We start from the raw sequence: 15,594 nt of genomic DNA on the forward strand, positions 1-15,594 counted from the left end.
AGCCTGCTCTGTGATGTCACAATTGCTCTGTGATGTCATAGTCTGCTGGATGATGTCTGACCTCTGCCCTGTGATGTCAGAGCCCAAGCTGTGATGTCAGTGCCAACCCTATGATGTCACTGCACCACTCTCTGATGTCACAGAGCTGCTCCATGATGTCGCCGTAGACTCTATGATGTCATACAGCCACCCTGTGATGTCACACAGCCCCTTTCTGACATCACAGCTGCTCTGTGGCTCTGTGACACAGGCACAGAGGTGTTACCAAAACTTCAGGGAAACAAAACCTCCTCAGCCCCAGCGCAGCACGAAGCAGCAGCATTCTTTATTGGGCCAGATGCACGAGGGGAGAGCCCCTCCCAAAGTCATGTGTGCCGAGTTCAGGAATGTTCCTGTTTGCAGACTGTGTTTCACAGACTCATTCCCAGATTGTCCCACAAGAAACACACACACGACAATCATTTCCCCAAAATCATTGCATATTTCCCCCACCCCTTTGCACATCCGTTCTTCTGCCCTGGGGCTCTCTTTGGGGGTCCCTGGTGGTCGGTGACCCCAAAGCCAGCCCTGACTGCCCAGTGAACTGGTGAAAGTTGGCACACCTGGGCTGGTTGCTGCCTACAGAATCAGCCTTGTGCGGTTCCATGGCCAGTGGCTTTTGGAGAAGAAGCATTGTATGAACCCACCAGGTGCAAACGGTTTTTCATCTGGCAAATTTCCCCCCTTGGAGGGTTGGGAAGCTTCTCTTCCCTTCAAGCCTTCGTAAGCCTCACTCTGCTCCTTTACTCACATCCCACGAGTTCCTCAGCTGCTTTCACAACCATGTTCTTTACACAGCTCAAAGCAAGTGTCACAAGCACAAGTATTGCTGGGATCCCAGTTAGACTTTGCAAAAGTCAGGCCAACCATCAGTCAGGGAAAATCCAAGTCCTTTAAATATTTTATCCAGTTACTGTCTAACCCTCCCCTTAATTCCCTGCTGGATGCAGCAACTGATTTTATCCTCTCTACCCGATCATCCAATCCAGCATCACATTTGGAATGTGCACACAACAAGTGTTGCTGTTTCAGTTCAAGAATCCACATACTCCCTGTCCATGTAACAGCAATAGGGCTAAAGCCAATCTGCTCTGTAAAGTCATTTTAGCTGTGGCTGGCAATTGTTCCTTTATTTCAGCAAGCCCCAAAGGAGCTGCATTCCCTAAAGTTTCCATCTGCAGAGCCCAATGGTGTGTGGCTGCTCTGTTCCTAAAGGCAGATCTTTGCGGAGCAGAGATGAATTCTAAAATCCATCCCGCTGTAGTTCCCGCACTGGGATGTTTCCAAGTTCCATCCCCTTTAACCTTTCCCCACAGTCGGGTTCCCAGTGGTGACTCCTTGCACGAGGGACGGAACGTTAATACCCCCAGTGTCCATGGTGCTCCTGATTCTCCCAGGGCCAAATGTGTGCTCCAAATTCCATCACTTCCCGCCCATCCTGGGGCTCCTAAGGATCTGACCGCATCCTGCTGACACTCTGTGCCTCTCCAAGGCTCGCTGTTTGTTGGCTCAGCCCAGGTGTCACTGAGAAAGGCAGAATCATTTCTACAAACACAGCCCAGCCTCAGAGCCTGGGCCACAGCCAGGAGCTGCTGGACCTCAGCATTCCAAACAGCTCAAGTGTCTGTCCCAGGGCAATCCCACTTTTCCTTTGTCCTGGGATCCTTTGGCCTTGACCTTGTTAAATCAGGATATTTTATACCCACCTGTAAGGGGTCCCTTGGAAGGCCTGGGCTCCTTTCCCAGCCCAGACACCCCTGAACTGGCTGGAAACATTCCCATTGTCCTGTCTGAGGGTGATTCCATACTGCTGGAATTTGACAGCTCCAGGGGCTATCAGTGCAATCTGTCAGCTGAGGTAATTTCCAGATACGGTTTGGAAATGTTACAATTCTCAGCAGGATTGTTCTGATGTGTCCATGGTAAGGAATATTCTCCTTCCATCCCTGTCCAGGTGCCCTGGGTGCTATTTCCTTCCCACACCCGTTCCTAGATTTTTGTCAAATTGCTGACTGAAGCTCCCCACGGAACTGGATTTTCTGCACAGGTTGGTGTTGGCAAACAAGCTGTTACAGGGGTCACATTCTGTCATCTGCCAACATCTTGCACTGACTTTGAAAACTGCATTTCCCTTCCCAGAAGTCAGGAACATCGTTTCTATTTTTATTATAGTTACACAATAATTGGTCATCTTCATCTAGATCCAATAAATAGTATCCCCTTAGAAAATCATATTCAATACCTAAAACAATAGGATTTATGAAAAAAACCCAAACTCCACAGTGTCAGTCAGTCTTGTTTCTGCTGTGTTTAATGTGTGCTCGCTGGTTTTACCCACATGTGATGAACCCTGAGTTTGATTCCTTCTACCTTGAGTGCAGGGTAGGTTACCAGGAGGACTTGAGATGGTCCCTTCCACTTTGGCTGGATTGTTCCAAAATTCCAGGTTCTGATGTACACCGCATCTCCTGGTTGGAAAGGATGTACAGGCGAGTCCAGCCCCAATGATCTGTTGAGAACCATGCACCTTTTAAGGCTTACAAGAGTTAGTCCCAGTGCTATTAAATATTCATTTCAGCAAAACTTCTGAGACTTCCCTTGTCTTGTTGGTGCCACATGGGAAAGCTTCTGGCCATCCAGAAAAAGGATCCACCAATACCAAAATGTGCCAGTCCCCCTTCTGCCTGGGCAGTTCTGCAAAATCAGTTGGCCAAAATCACCTGGTGATTCCCCTGTAACGAGCCCTGGAGGCAGCCTTCTTCCTTCAAAACCAATCACATCTTTCTCAACAACGGATCTATCATTTTTTGCCATTTTTGTGCTTACTAGATGCCTTTGTAAACTGGCCACCATATTCTCCATTTCCTAATGTGTTTCCTGATGTTTTAGTTCCATTATACATTAATTGTGGAGCTCCAATTACCTGCCCACACGGGGTTACCAATCACCTGCTGGGATTTTCCGTAGCTGCTGCTGATGGGGCTGACTGCCTGTCCTGATCACTGGAATCTGGTTTCTGTTGCAGAACATTCAAGTTTTTGCTAGGTATTAGTGCAAGGAGAGCTTTTTCAGCACCCTCTTGAGCTGTTTGGTCAGCCAATGGAGTCCCTGGATTAACTGGGGAGTCTCCAAAGCCATGGGCTTTACAAGGGCATCAGGGCCACTTCTTTTGGCTTTGGCACACTCTGCAGTAGGTGACTGATTTCTTTTTGTACTCACTGGAGACCTCTGTGCCCTTTCCTTCCATGTGGCTCCCTGGGCGTCTATTATTCCAAACCCATAGTTCAAATCAGTCCATATGTTCACCCTTTGTCCTTCAGTGATTTCTAGGAAAGGTCATTCATTCTGCTTTTTGTGCTGATGTGTTCAAAGCTAAAGCCTGGGCTTCTATGACCTGGGTTGAGGTTCCCACTGCACACCCAGCTGCCCGTTTTCCATCCGTACCACGCTGCTCCCACCAGGGTGCAGGTCCAGTGCTGGCTCCTGCATGGGATTGCTCTCGAGGTCCCAGAGTCTGCCAGAACACACTTGTTCCATGGATCCCAGGCAGCCATAGCACAAAGACTCCAACCCTTCTCTTAGAAGGGACTCGAACACTTCCCTGTTCCAGCCTTGGGTACCTTGAACCAAACCCTGCAAAGCTTTTGCTGCACCTTACAGGCAGGTCAACAGTTTACAGCGGGAAAGGAAAAGGTGCCTTTATCTTACCAGGGGTCTTTCTCTGATTTCCTTTGGAGCAGGGATCAAAGGTTCTCCCCTGAATCCTTCAGTGCTGCCTGCAGGTCCTGCCATCCCTCAGATCTGTTGAAATTCAAGAGGATGAGGCCACGGGGTGTCCCAATGGTGCCTTGGTTCCATGGGCCCCACAGTGTAACCATGGTGTCCTTGGTTCTGCAGTGTCACAATGGATCCTTCATTCCATGAGGCCCCACAGTGTGGCAATGGCCCCCTGAGTCCATGAGGTCCCACAAGGTCACAATGGTCCCTTGGTTCCATGGCCCCGCACTCTCACAATGCTCTCCTTGGCTGCACAAGGTCCCGTAGTGGCACAAGGGTCTCCTTGGTGCAGAGACCAGGGCAGAAGGGTTCCACAAGGCCCCAGAGTGTCACAAGGATCTCCTTGGATCTACAGTGTCAGAACTGATCCTTGGTTACACGAGATCCTCCTGTGTCCCAAGGGCTCGTTGGTTCCACAGGGCCTGATTCTCTAACACTTCAGAGATGGTGTAGGACAGTTTCTATTTTCCCGCAGTTTGGTGACGAAAGGAGCACGCTGGGCAGAGCACGGAGATGCTGCTGCTGTCTGCTCAGGGGAAAGGGCCCAACAAGGCTGAAGGGCTGGGAGGCTGCTGGAAGGGCCGTGCCCCACATGGTACAGCTTTCCTGGGAGGCAGGGAACAGCAGGAGAGACACGCACTGCCCCACAGAGCAGCTGGGCAGGGGGACACTGGGCATGAGGAGGAGGAAATGTCCCTCCCAGGGCAGCGTGGGGGCAGGAGAAGCACCCAGAGGGAGGATGAGCTCAGGGCATGTGTGTGTGCCCAAGGCACAGAGGGTGAGGCTGGGCACAGCTCAGGCCAGGGCTGGAGGTGGCAGGGCAGAGCTGGTGGTGGGGCAGCGAGATGGGAGTGTGCAGCCTGCAGGGACACAGCAGCAGCGGTGGGACAGCGCAGGACAAGCTGTGCTGGACATGGCCAAGGGCCCTGGCAGGGCTGGCAGTGCCCAGGAGAAGCCAAGTCTTGGTGCCCTGGGGCACAGCAGTGTCTGTGCCACCAAGGGCTGGGAGGAGTCACCTTGTCCTGAGGCCCTGGGGCCTCCTGGCACAGCCCCAGCAAGGCTGGGCACTGTCAGCCCCTTGTCCTGCCCTCAGCATCCCCCCACATCCCAGTGGCCTCAGGGATCTGCTGGAAGGAGTCCCTGGGGAGCCTTGGTCAGGAATGGCCCTGGGGGGCTCCTGAATGCTCCCAGGGACTGCAGGGTTTTCAAAGGACTTTGGCTTTGGCTTTTGCCTGGGAGTCTCTGAGAGCTTTGTGCAATCCTGGCCCCCAATTATCTGCTCTAATGAGTGCCTGGAGATTCTTTGTCAGTAACGACACTCAGTGGAGCTCATTAATGCTTTGAGATACTCAAGGGTAATTAAAGTACCTCTTTTTGACACTGAGTCTCTGAAAGGTTTGTGCAGTCACAGTCTCCAATTCTCTGCTTTAATTAGTCCCTTGAGAGCCTTGGTCATTAACAACAGTTCATTAATGCTTCAAAGTACTTCTGGTTTTTCTAAGGTACTTTCCTTTTTCCACATTTGAGTCTCTGAGAGGTGTGTGCAGTCATGGTCTCCAGTCCTCTGCTTTAATCAGTCCCTTGAGAGCTTTGTACTGACACACATGTATTGGCAGCCACTGAAGAATTCCCTGCAGCCGCCCAAGCAAAGGGGGAACCTTTGGTGCCCGGCCAGGCCGTGCCATGCCCAGCTCTGGCAGCATCCCCCTGGCTCTGGACTCACCTGCACACTGGCCGTGGAGCGTGTCTTTGGAGAAGGTGCCAGAATCAAAGTCCATCATCTTCAGCTGCCACTGGCCAGCTCCAGGAAGAGGTTGTCGGCCTTGAGCTCGTCCTTGGTGTCTCCAGCAGCAGCAGCCCCACCTGGTACAGCTTCTCCAGGGGCTCCTTCTCCTTCCCTGGGGCCACACCAGGCTCTCAGGGTTCTGCCCAGGGCCCCAGCCATCAATGAACCAGACAAACAAAACCAGGGGGGATGGTGGCCACCAGTGCTTGCCAGAGCAGGCCTCCAGCTCAGCTGCAGCCCAAGAGCTGCGTGTTCCCTTCTGATGCTCCCTGCTCAGAGCTACAGACAGGACAAAATAGTCTGCTTTGCTTTGCCACTGATTGCCAAGAGCTGTGTGGGGCTGTTACCTGCCAGGCCCCTGGATCACACTGTGCCCGTGGGTCCCTGCCATCCTCTAGGGCACATGAACACCCTGCAGCCAAGGGGCACTGAAGAGCTCTTCCAAGGACGGCCTGTCCAAGGGCTGCATGGACAAGCACCTCTTAAGAACATCCTGGCACTCTGGGCACAGAAACCAGAAACCACCAGGCAGCTGCAGAAGGATCCCGCCCGCTTTGCCCCCCGTTCCCGTGCCCAGGCCATGCTGGCTGTGCCCAGAGCTGGGCCTAAACTTGCCCATGGATTCTGTGCTTTGGAGGGCAGCAGGAGAGCAGGACATGTGCCACCTGCTCAGAGCTGACAGAGCGGGATGCTCCTGAGCCCGCTGCTGGCTCCCAGCACTGCTATTCCCCCCGTGCCACAGAGATGAGGGATCCACACAAAAGCAACCAGACCAGGAGCCGACACTTTCATTGCCTGCCAGAAATGGGTCTCATTTTGCTCTGCATTCCTTTCCCAGCAGGTGTTAACTATTAAAAACAAGAGAAAAAAGAAAAGAACCAGAAAAAGTATGAGAGATAAAAACAAAACCCAAATGTGGAGTGAAAAGTCTTCTGCAACTTTGGATTAAGAGGGAATTGATATTTTTTAAAAGAGAACTCAGTTATTTATCTTTTTTCTTGTTTCATTCAGTACTTACATTGTTTTCCCTTCCTTCCTTCCTTCCTTCCTTCCTTCCTTCCTTCCTTCCTTCCTTCCTTCCTTCCTTCCTTCCTTCCTTCCTTCCTTCCTTCCGAATTCCTTCCTTCCGAATTCCTTCCTTCCGAATTCCTTCCTTCCTTCCGAATTCCTTCCTTCCGAATTCCTTCCTTCCGAATTCCTTCCGAATTCCTTCCTTCCTTCCTTCCGAATTCCTTCCTTCCTTCCTTCCGAATTCCTTCCTTCCTTCCGAATTCCTTCCGAATTCCTTCCTTCCTTCGCCACTTCTCACCCCATTGAAGGGGTGCAAAGCAGCAGGATCCCCTCCCAATTAGGGTCCCTTCACCCTCCCAAAATGTGGGGACTTCACCTCAGCTCCCCAAATTACAGGGGGTTTACAGCACTTTCCCCAAATTTACTGCAACCTCCCAGAAGCCACTTAGAGGCCCCAAAATTGACAAAAAGCAGCAGAAGCTTCCCCAGAAGTGGCTCCTGGTTTCCTGCCTTGGAGTGCCCCACTCCAAGTGCCCAAACCACCCCATCCCTCCCAAAATTCATCCCACCCCAACAATGCCACCCCCATGCCATGCTATGCCATGCCATGCTATGCCATGCCATGCTATGCCATGCCATGCCATAACATCCCATCCCATCCCATCCCATCCCATCCCATCCCATCCCATCCCATCCCATCCCATCCCATCCCATTCCACCCCACCCCATCCCATTCCACCCCACCCCACCCCATCTCATCCCCATCCCATCCCATCCCCATCCCATCCCATCCCATCCCATCCCATCCCATCCCATCCCATCCCATCCCATCCCATCCCATCCCATCCCATCCCATCCCATCCCATCCCATCCCACCCCATCCCTCCTGGACACCAATTCCCCTTCTGTGGTTCCTGACTCCCCACAGCCAGGCCTTGGGGCTGACGGATCGAGCCATTTGGAGCTGCCATCGACACATTGGGGCTGGGATTGAGTTTATTGGAGGCACCCGCTCAATCCCTCCATCCCAAATGGGAGCTTGGAACTTCTCCTCAGCCCTTGCTGTGCCCATGGGCTCACCTCAAGTCCCAAAATGAGAGCCAGGGCCCCACAGGCCATTCAGAACCTCTCAACATTGCCAGAAACAGCAGCATCCTTCCCAAAATGGGCTCCCCAGCTCCCTGACAATAGCTCCCCCTTCCAAGCACCAGAGCCCCCCTCTCAGAACCCCTCCCGAAGCATTGGGGGGCACCCCAAAACTGCCTCAGGAACGGAACATACCCTGAAATCCCTTCAGGAATGTGGGATACCCCAGAACCCACTCAGCAACGGGGTCCCCCCGGCCTCATCATGCGCAGCCTTCAGCTGGCTCAGCCAGAGCCCATCCCGCCCTCAGCAGCCCCAGCCCAGCCCAGCCCTCCTGGGCAGGAAGCCCCAATGGCCGAGCCGGCCTGGGACACTTGCAGGGATGCGGGGGCAGCCGCAGCTTCTGGGGCCAGCCTGTGCCAGGCCCTGAGCGCCCTGCCAGGGAACCATTGCTGCCCCACATCCCATCTCAGCCTGCCCTCGGGCAGCGGGAAGCCGTTCCCTGGGGCCCGGCCCCGCAGGCCCTTGGCAAGAGTCTCTCTGCCCCAGCAATTGCTGCTCCTCCCTGCTGCGGGGCCCGAGCTGCAAGTTGATTTTCTGCCGCTGGCCCCGGCCCAGCCCCGAGCCAGGGCCAGCACCTTGCCCTGGAGCTCTGCGGGCGCTGCGTTTGTGCGGCCGCAGCGCAGCGGCCGCAGCTCGGAGCTGCCCTTTGTGTCCCCGCCGGCAGCTGGCAGAGCTGGCGGGGCCGGGCCAGGGCCGGGCCAGCCCCGGCCTTCCCGGCTCTGCGACACAGCGGCGGCAGCCCCAGCCTTCCAGCCCTGCACACGCTCCCACACAAGCGTCCAGAGCCGCGGCCACCCAACGCAACTGACCGGCCGCTGACCCCCCAGCCTGGCCTGATGGCCATTCCTCTGCCCACACCTCGGACAAGCTCCCCTTGGCCACCTCCTGAGCCACAGTGCCACAGACAAGTGGCACATACAGCTACAGAGCTCTGCCCGGAGCTGGCAGGGAACGTTCATTCAACATAAAAACCACCAAGAAAAAGAGAACTGCCCCCAGCAGAGCTGTTCCCTCCTGCAGTAGTTACACCTGCACACGCACAGCACCTGAGACTGCAAGCAATGAGCATTCCCTGGGCACATGTGCAGCCCAAGCAGCTCGAGGACAGCCTTGCAGCAGGACTGCTCTCAGCTGAGCCAAAAAGGCCCCTCTGGCAGCTGCAGGGCCATTGCAAAGGGCAAGGGCCAGAGCCTGGGCCCACGGGGGAGGAAAGGGCTCTGAATTCTCCTGCCCTGGCACCTAAACCCTGTTCCCAGGCTGCTTCCCACACAGGATTCCTCTGGAGGACTGTGAAAAGCTGAGAAGCAGCTCTGGCTTCTCCACTTTCCATGTCCTAGAGCTGCCTGGCAGAAGAAATGGAGGGACAGCTCTGGTGGCACAATCCCTCCCGGCCCAGGGCACAGCGCTGGGAAGGTCTTTCCATGCTGAGGCTTTGCTGCGGCCAAGGAAAGCTCCTGGCTCAAGGTCACCTTTCCTGCTGGGCCAGACCCCCCGAGTGGCCCAGCAGCAGCAGAGAATTCCAGCACAGCCCCGGCACGGGCAGGGCGGCCCTGGGCGGGCTGCGGGAGCCGGCAGCGCCTGAGCTCAGAGCAGCTGAGCCCGGGGGCTCTTGGCCAAGGCCGAGGCCCAGCGAGCATTTCTCAGGTCACAGGGCGGCCTGGAATGGTGCTGGGGGGGATAATTCACCCCTCAGTGCGGTCCCAGTGGCTCCCAGTATTTCCATGTCCCTGGTCCCAGTGCTGCTCCCAGCCCTGATCCGTGGGGATGGGAATGTCCTGCTCCCTTCCCGGGGCAGGCTCACACCTGAGCCAGGTGTGCAGGGCAGAACCTTGCCCTGAGCCCAAGCCCTGTTCCCCCTGCAGGATCTGCTTCCCATCGGCCTCTTCCTCCTGCGGCCCCAAGCCCAGCTCGGTGCTGAACGAAGGGCGCTGGGCCGGGGTCATCCCCCGGCGGGGGCTGCGCACCCCCTCTGCCCCCTCCCCAAATTCCCTCCCGGGGCAGCAGGGGCTGGCTCAGGAGCCCTGTGGGCAGGGACAAGGGGGTGACACCGGGATGGGGGGGTCACACACGCTCTGGGGGGACACACGCGGCCCCTGGGGACCCCCCTCACCTTCTCCCACAGTGCCAGGAGGATGAACCCCAACATGGAGCCCCTGACCCCTGGCAGCATCTTAGGCTGTGGGGTCTGGTGGCAGCTTTGGGGTCTGGGGCAGAGGTCACATCCACCTTAAAACCCCCTCCCAGCCCCACAGCCACTCCCAGACCCCTCAAACCACCCCACAGCTCACAGCCAGGACTCCCCCAACCACTCCCTGCAATAGAAATGGCCCCAAGAGCCACCAAAACCCCTTCCCATCTCCCCCAACACCCACCCAAATTCTCTCCAAGCCACACAGCCCTGCCAGCACCCCAAAACTCCCTCACAGACTGCCCCAAAAGCCCTCCAAAACTCCTCCCAGCACCACAAATGGCCCCAAAAGCCACAAAACCACCTCCCAGTCCCCCCAGGAGGCCCCAAACCCCCTCCCAGCCTCCATGGCACCGACCAGGACAGGTTGGTGGACAGGAACATCCACAGCCAGAGCAGCTCGGGCACTTCAGCAGCGATTTGGGCACTTTGTGGGAGACACCCTGTATGGGCAGACCCAGGCCAGGGAATGGGACAGACAACCGGAATTCCTGGAAAACAGACGGGCTCAGGTGGACACATTCAGCCAGCACAACTGTGAGATTGTGGCCCCAATCTGCCTGCTTTCGCAGCCCCACAACACCCAAATCCTCCCAAATATTCCTCTGAACCCCAAATTCGCACCCAAATTCCAGGAAAATGGTGCAGCTTTAGATCTCTTTGTTTAATTTCTTTATTTTTACACCAATTTTGGTTGTTTCAGTAGGATTAACACAGAAATTAGTTAGATTGAAAACAACCTCCAAGATGATCCAAGGTTGCTTGATGCCACCAGAAGAAACAATTGGACAGAGGAGATGAAAATTTTAGGGTGTAAAGTTAAAAAATCAGCTCTTTCCAATGAATTTCCAGTGTTGATCTGAGTCCCGATGGATGTTCCTGCCCCTGCGTTCACCCAGGCCTCCAGGGATCCAGGAGAACGTGGAGAGCACCAGCCAGGGGTCTTCCCAACACGGATCACAGGGAATGTGGGTCACCAGGGCTTTTCCCAATGTGGGTCCTCTGATGGGGCATGAAGTTGGAGCAGAGGATGAAGCTCTTCCCGCACTCGGGGCACTCGCAGGGCTTCCCTTAGTGCTGCCTCCGTTGGTGTCTGGTCAAGACTGAGCTCCTGGAGAAGCTCTTCCCACACTGGGGACACTGGTAGGGCCTCTCCCCGCTGTGGATGCGCCGGTGCCTGATGAGGTCGGAGTTGTACCAGAAGCCCTTCCTGCATTCGGAGCAGCGGAAGGGCCTCTCCTCTGTGTGGATCCGCTGGTGCAAGAGGAGATTGGAGCTGCTCTGAAACCTCTTCCCACACTCGGGACACACGTAAGGCCGTTCCCCAGAGTGGATCATCTGGTGACAGATCAGGTCAGAGCTCTGGCTGAAGCTCTTCCCACATTCCCCACACTTGTGGGGCTTCTCCCCATCACGAAGCTGCTCATGGACCTCCGGCTCTGACCTCTGGCTGGATCTCCGGCCACCTTCCCCGCACAGGATGGGTCTTTCCTCCTCAGAGCACCCTGGGCTGGTTTTGGAGTCCCTCCTCATGTGGGATCTCCAGGGCTTTTCCTCCCCGTTGGATTCCTGCGCCGTGGAGCCGCTCAAAACGGCCTCTTCCACCAGGTTCTGCCGCGGGGATTTGTCCTCCCTGGGCTCCGTGCTCAGCTCCTTGTCTGGGGGAGGAAGGACAAGGAGAGGATGGGATTTGCCTCCGTGCCACAGGGAAGGGGAAGGAGATCCCCCCAGTCCGTCCCCGGCAGGACAGCGTCGGCAGTGGGGTTGTCCTGCAGCCGGGGGCGATGCTGGGCTGGGAGATGGAGCAGGACAGAGGGGGAAAGGGGCAGTGACTTCCTCCTCACCTGCCTGGGGGTCCCGGGGCATCTTCCTCTTCCTCACAGCCACCTCCTCCATCTGGCCAAGGACTGGGAATGGGAAATCCGGGTTTGGGGAGAAACAAGAGATAAGGACGTTGAGTTTGAAGGTCCCTCTGCCAGAGTCCATCTCTAGCAGTCCCTGGGCATCTGGGGTCCATAAAAACCTCCCAAACACTGAGATTCGGCCCTGAAAAAGCCTCCAGGAGTTCCCTGTCTCTGGTCTCTGCCCTTTGGTGTTTGGGGGTTCCCCCCTGTCCCAGCTGCTCGGGGTCACGCTTGTATTGGGGGTCCCCCTCTCTACTTGGTCCCCACCCTCCCCAGGCTGCTGGGAGTCCCAGGAATCTGAGAAGTTCCCCCTCTTCCACCTCCCCCCTTAGAGATGCTGGGTCCTTCTCCCCTTATTCTCTGCTTCGGGGTGCAGGGGGTCCAAGGAGTCCCTCCTCTCCCTCTCAAGGCTGTTGAGGGTCCCACGAATGGCGGTGCTCCCCCCTCTCTGGGCTCCCTACTTTGGGGTCCTGGGGCTCACAGGGGGTCGCTCCTCCAGACTGCTGGGGCTCCCCTGGTCCCGATACTGCCCCTCTCTTCTCATCCCACTCTGGGGGTCCCGAGGTTCCCCCTCTGGCTGTCCCAGGTGGCTCTGGGCTGGAGGCAGCAGTGCCTGACCCACCAGCATGGGACCCCACATCCCACCACCCCCCACTGGGGCTCTGCCAGCAGCTGCCACAGGGACCCCCCAAAAACACCTCCTGGGGACCCCCCAGTGTCTCCCCAAGGGGCACCTACAGCTCAGCTCTGGAGTCCTGCAAGATCCAAACATCCCCCCCCAAAACCACTGACCCAGGGTGTCCCCAGGATATTTGGGCCAAACTCTCCCTCCCCCATCACCTCTGGGATGGGGGGGGTCGATGCTCCTTGGGGTGAGGGGCCTGCAAATTCTGGGAGCGCTGGACCCACGAGCTTCCTCCTCTTCCTCCCCCTTCTTCTTGCCTTCCTCCATCTGTCCCCCTCCTTCTCCTCCCTAATCCTACCTCCTGCTCCTCCTCTCTCCATCCTTTCTCCCACTCCTTCCCTCCTTCTTCTCTTCCATCCCTCCTCCTCCTGCCCTGTTCCCCCAAACCCCTCACACCCCACGGGAGGAGTGGGAATGGAGCCAGGACAGGTCAGGATGGGCATTGCAGGGCTCTGGGCTGCTCCCGCCCACTGAGGGGGAACCTGGCCAAGGGAAAAAATGCAAAATTGGTGGGTGGAGATAAAAACTTGGTGTTGTCATCGCCCCAGGTGGGGACTTCCACCCCTTTGGTCTCATCTCAGGATGGAGACGGGAGCGGGGGATGCAGAGATTGATGGGAGATCCCAAGGGATTTTAGGGGCAGGGTGAGGGCCGGTGTGAGCCCCTGGTTGGGGGGGGGTCAGCCTGGAGACCCCAGAGTGTTCCCAGGGCCCCGGGATGGAGAGTTGTCACCACCTTCTGCTTCAGGTGGTGGTTCTGGGGGGACCTGGGCTCCTTGGAGCTCTCCTGCAGCCGAGAACTTGTAGGGACCCTCCTCCAGGTGGCACCTACAGCTGTTCCAGGGCCTTGGGGCTCACGGTGAAGCCCTTCCCAGAGTATGGGCATCCATAGGGGTTCCCCAGTGTGGATCCCCTGGTGCCTGGTGAGGTTGCGGCTCCTACCAAAGCTTTTCCTGCCCTCCTGGCCCATGTAGGGTCTCTCTCCTCTGAGATGGGACCTCTGGGCAAAGCTTGGGCAGACACAGGACTTCTCCACTTGGATCCTGCGCTGGGAGATCAGCTCCGTGCTCCAGCCAAAGCTCTTCCTACAGTACATCAGTCCCCTGCCATGACAGCAACTTTGGGGTTCTCCACAGGGCTCCCACTCATCTGGAGGTCCCACCCCCCTTCTTTCCCCTCCTCCACCCTTTTCCCATCATCCACCAATTCTTATCCACCAACCGACCCCACTAAAGGGAAGGATACCACTCCCTTTTTCCTCCCTCTCCCCCCATCCCTCACCTTTCTCATCTTCCCCCAAAGCCTCAGTGTCCCATGCGCTTGGTTTGGGGCTCTCAGTCCCCTCTCCCACTCAGTTTCGGGAATCCGATCCCCTTTCCACTGCCCTCCCCCTCCTTCCAACGGGTCCCCCCTTTTCCCCCCCTCCACTCACCCCACAGCTCCACTCCCGGAAAGGGAGGGGCTCCCAGCACCACCAGTGCGGCCCCAGCTGCCCCCACACTCCCCATGCCCAGCGCCGGGCGCTGCCGACAGCCCCAAAGCAGCCGCGCTGTGCCCTGGGGGGTCCCCAGAGCGGCCCCGCCCCGCACGGCACTGGGAGCACCAGTCCGGACCAGTGCGGAGCGCGGGCGGGCGGCATCAGCCGTGCCCGGGCAGGGCCGGGCCCCGCGGGGCTCCCGCCCGCACTCGGCCCCCGCCGGGACAGCGCGGGGGGGCCCGGCCTGGCCGCCCCCACCTCCCCCTCCCCAAATTCCGCTCCGGGGGGCGCTGGGGGGGGGGCTCAGCTGGGGCCAGAGGTGCCCGAGCCACGTGTCCCCCGCTGCCAGCACCACCCCCTCAGGGTTAGGGGTGCCCCAAAACTCCCTCAGAGCTGGCGGATACCCCGCAGGCCCCTGAGAACTGGGGTCCCCCCGGCCTCATCATCCCCAACCTTCGCCTGCCTCATCCCAGGCCCCATCCCGCCCATCCCCCTCCGCCACACTTCATCCCACACCCCAATCCACATCCCACCCTTCCCGGGCCCTATCCCGCCCCATCCCATTTCTCCCGGCAGCGGCCACCGGGACTCCCAAAACCCCGCGTGCCCGGGGCTCCCCAATATCCCCCAAGGGGCATTTGCGACTCACATTCGGAGTCCTGCAAGATCCAAACATCCGCCTCCCCCCCCGCCCCAACAAACCCCCCTTCCCCCAGGAATCAACAAAGATATTTGGGGTGAATCGTGCTGGAGTCCTCCAAGCTCCAAAAATCCCCTCTCCCAAAAACAACCGCAGGCACCGCCCAAGATATTTGGGGCGAGCTGCCCCTCCCCGGTCACCTGCGGGATGGGGGGAGCGATGCACCCGCGCCCGAGTGCTGCGGACACAGAGAGCGATGGATGCACGTGGCGGCTCCTCTGCCTGCCTTCTCTGGCCCTCCTCTTCCTCCCGCTCCTCCCCCTTTATCCCTCCCCTTCCTCCCGCTCCTGCTTCTCCAGCCGTCCTCCCCCCTCGCTCTTCCTCCTCTTCTATCCCCCCTCCTCCTGTTGTTGTTTGTGGCTCCCATCCCGGCTTTGTCTGACATCAGCCCTGGGCCCGTCCCGTGCTCAGCAGCAGCAGCAGCAGCAGCAGCATCCTGTGCTCTGGCAGCACTCCCTGCTCCTTAGGGAAGGCTTTGGCATTTCTGCCGGGCACAGACACTGAAGCTCACCCCGACCTGCCCCGCTCCCATTGCTGTCCCCTGGGCACTGGGCGGCTGCTGTGCCAGGGCAGCCCGAGACACAGACGAAGCCAAGTCCAGCCCAGCTGCCCGGGCTGATGCAGACGAGCCCCAGGGCCGAGGTCCTGCAGAGCCCCACGGAGCCCTCGGCTCCTGGCTGGGAACGGGCTGTGCTGCGGCTGCCACAGCGGCCACAGCGAGTCCTGGGGCTCCCCCGGCGCCGCTGCAGCAGCACTCAGGTTCCACCTCCTGTGCCAGGGCCTGGCCAGGGGCCATCAGATCCATGGGCTCCGTGCCGAGGGGGAACACAACTACAATGGATCGGATGCAGCCCCCAAGGACCTCGAGCAAATCGTGCA

General features: G+C 57.8%; 1 protein-coding gene across 1 annotated transcript; it reads right to left on the reverse strand.

Moving 5' to 3' along the window:
• Window positions 1–10,658: 10,658 nt before the first annotated feature.
• LOC138098773 (zinc finger protein 239-like) lies at window positions 10,659–13,634 on the reverse strand. The gene is made up of 3 exons (XM_068995569.1): window positions 13,481–13,634; window positions 11,795–11,857; window positions 10,659–11,608 (listed from the first exon to the last, which is right to left on the reverse strand). Exons 1-3 carry the CDS (start codon window positions 13,632–13,634, stop codon window positions 11,022–11,024), a joined length of 804 nt encoding a protein of 267 aa, XP_068851670.1. The 3' UTR covers window positions 10,659–11,021.
• Window positions 13,635–15,594: the final 1,960 nt, after the last annotated feature.

Source organism: Aphelocoma coerulescens, chromosome 26, assembly GCF_041296385.1.
Source record: "Aphelocoma coerulescens isolate FSJ_1873_10779 chromosome 26, UR_Acoe_1.0, whole genome shotgun sequence".
In the NCBI taxonomy this organism is placed as follows: Eukaryota; Metazoa; Chordata; class Aves; order Passeriformes; family Corvidae; genus Aphelocoma; species Aphelocoma coerulescens.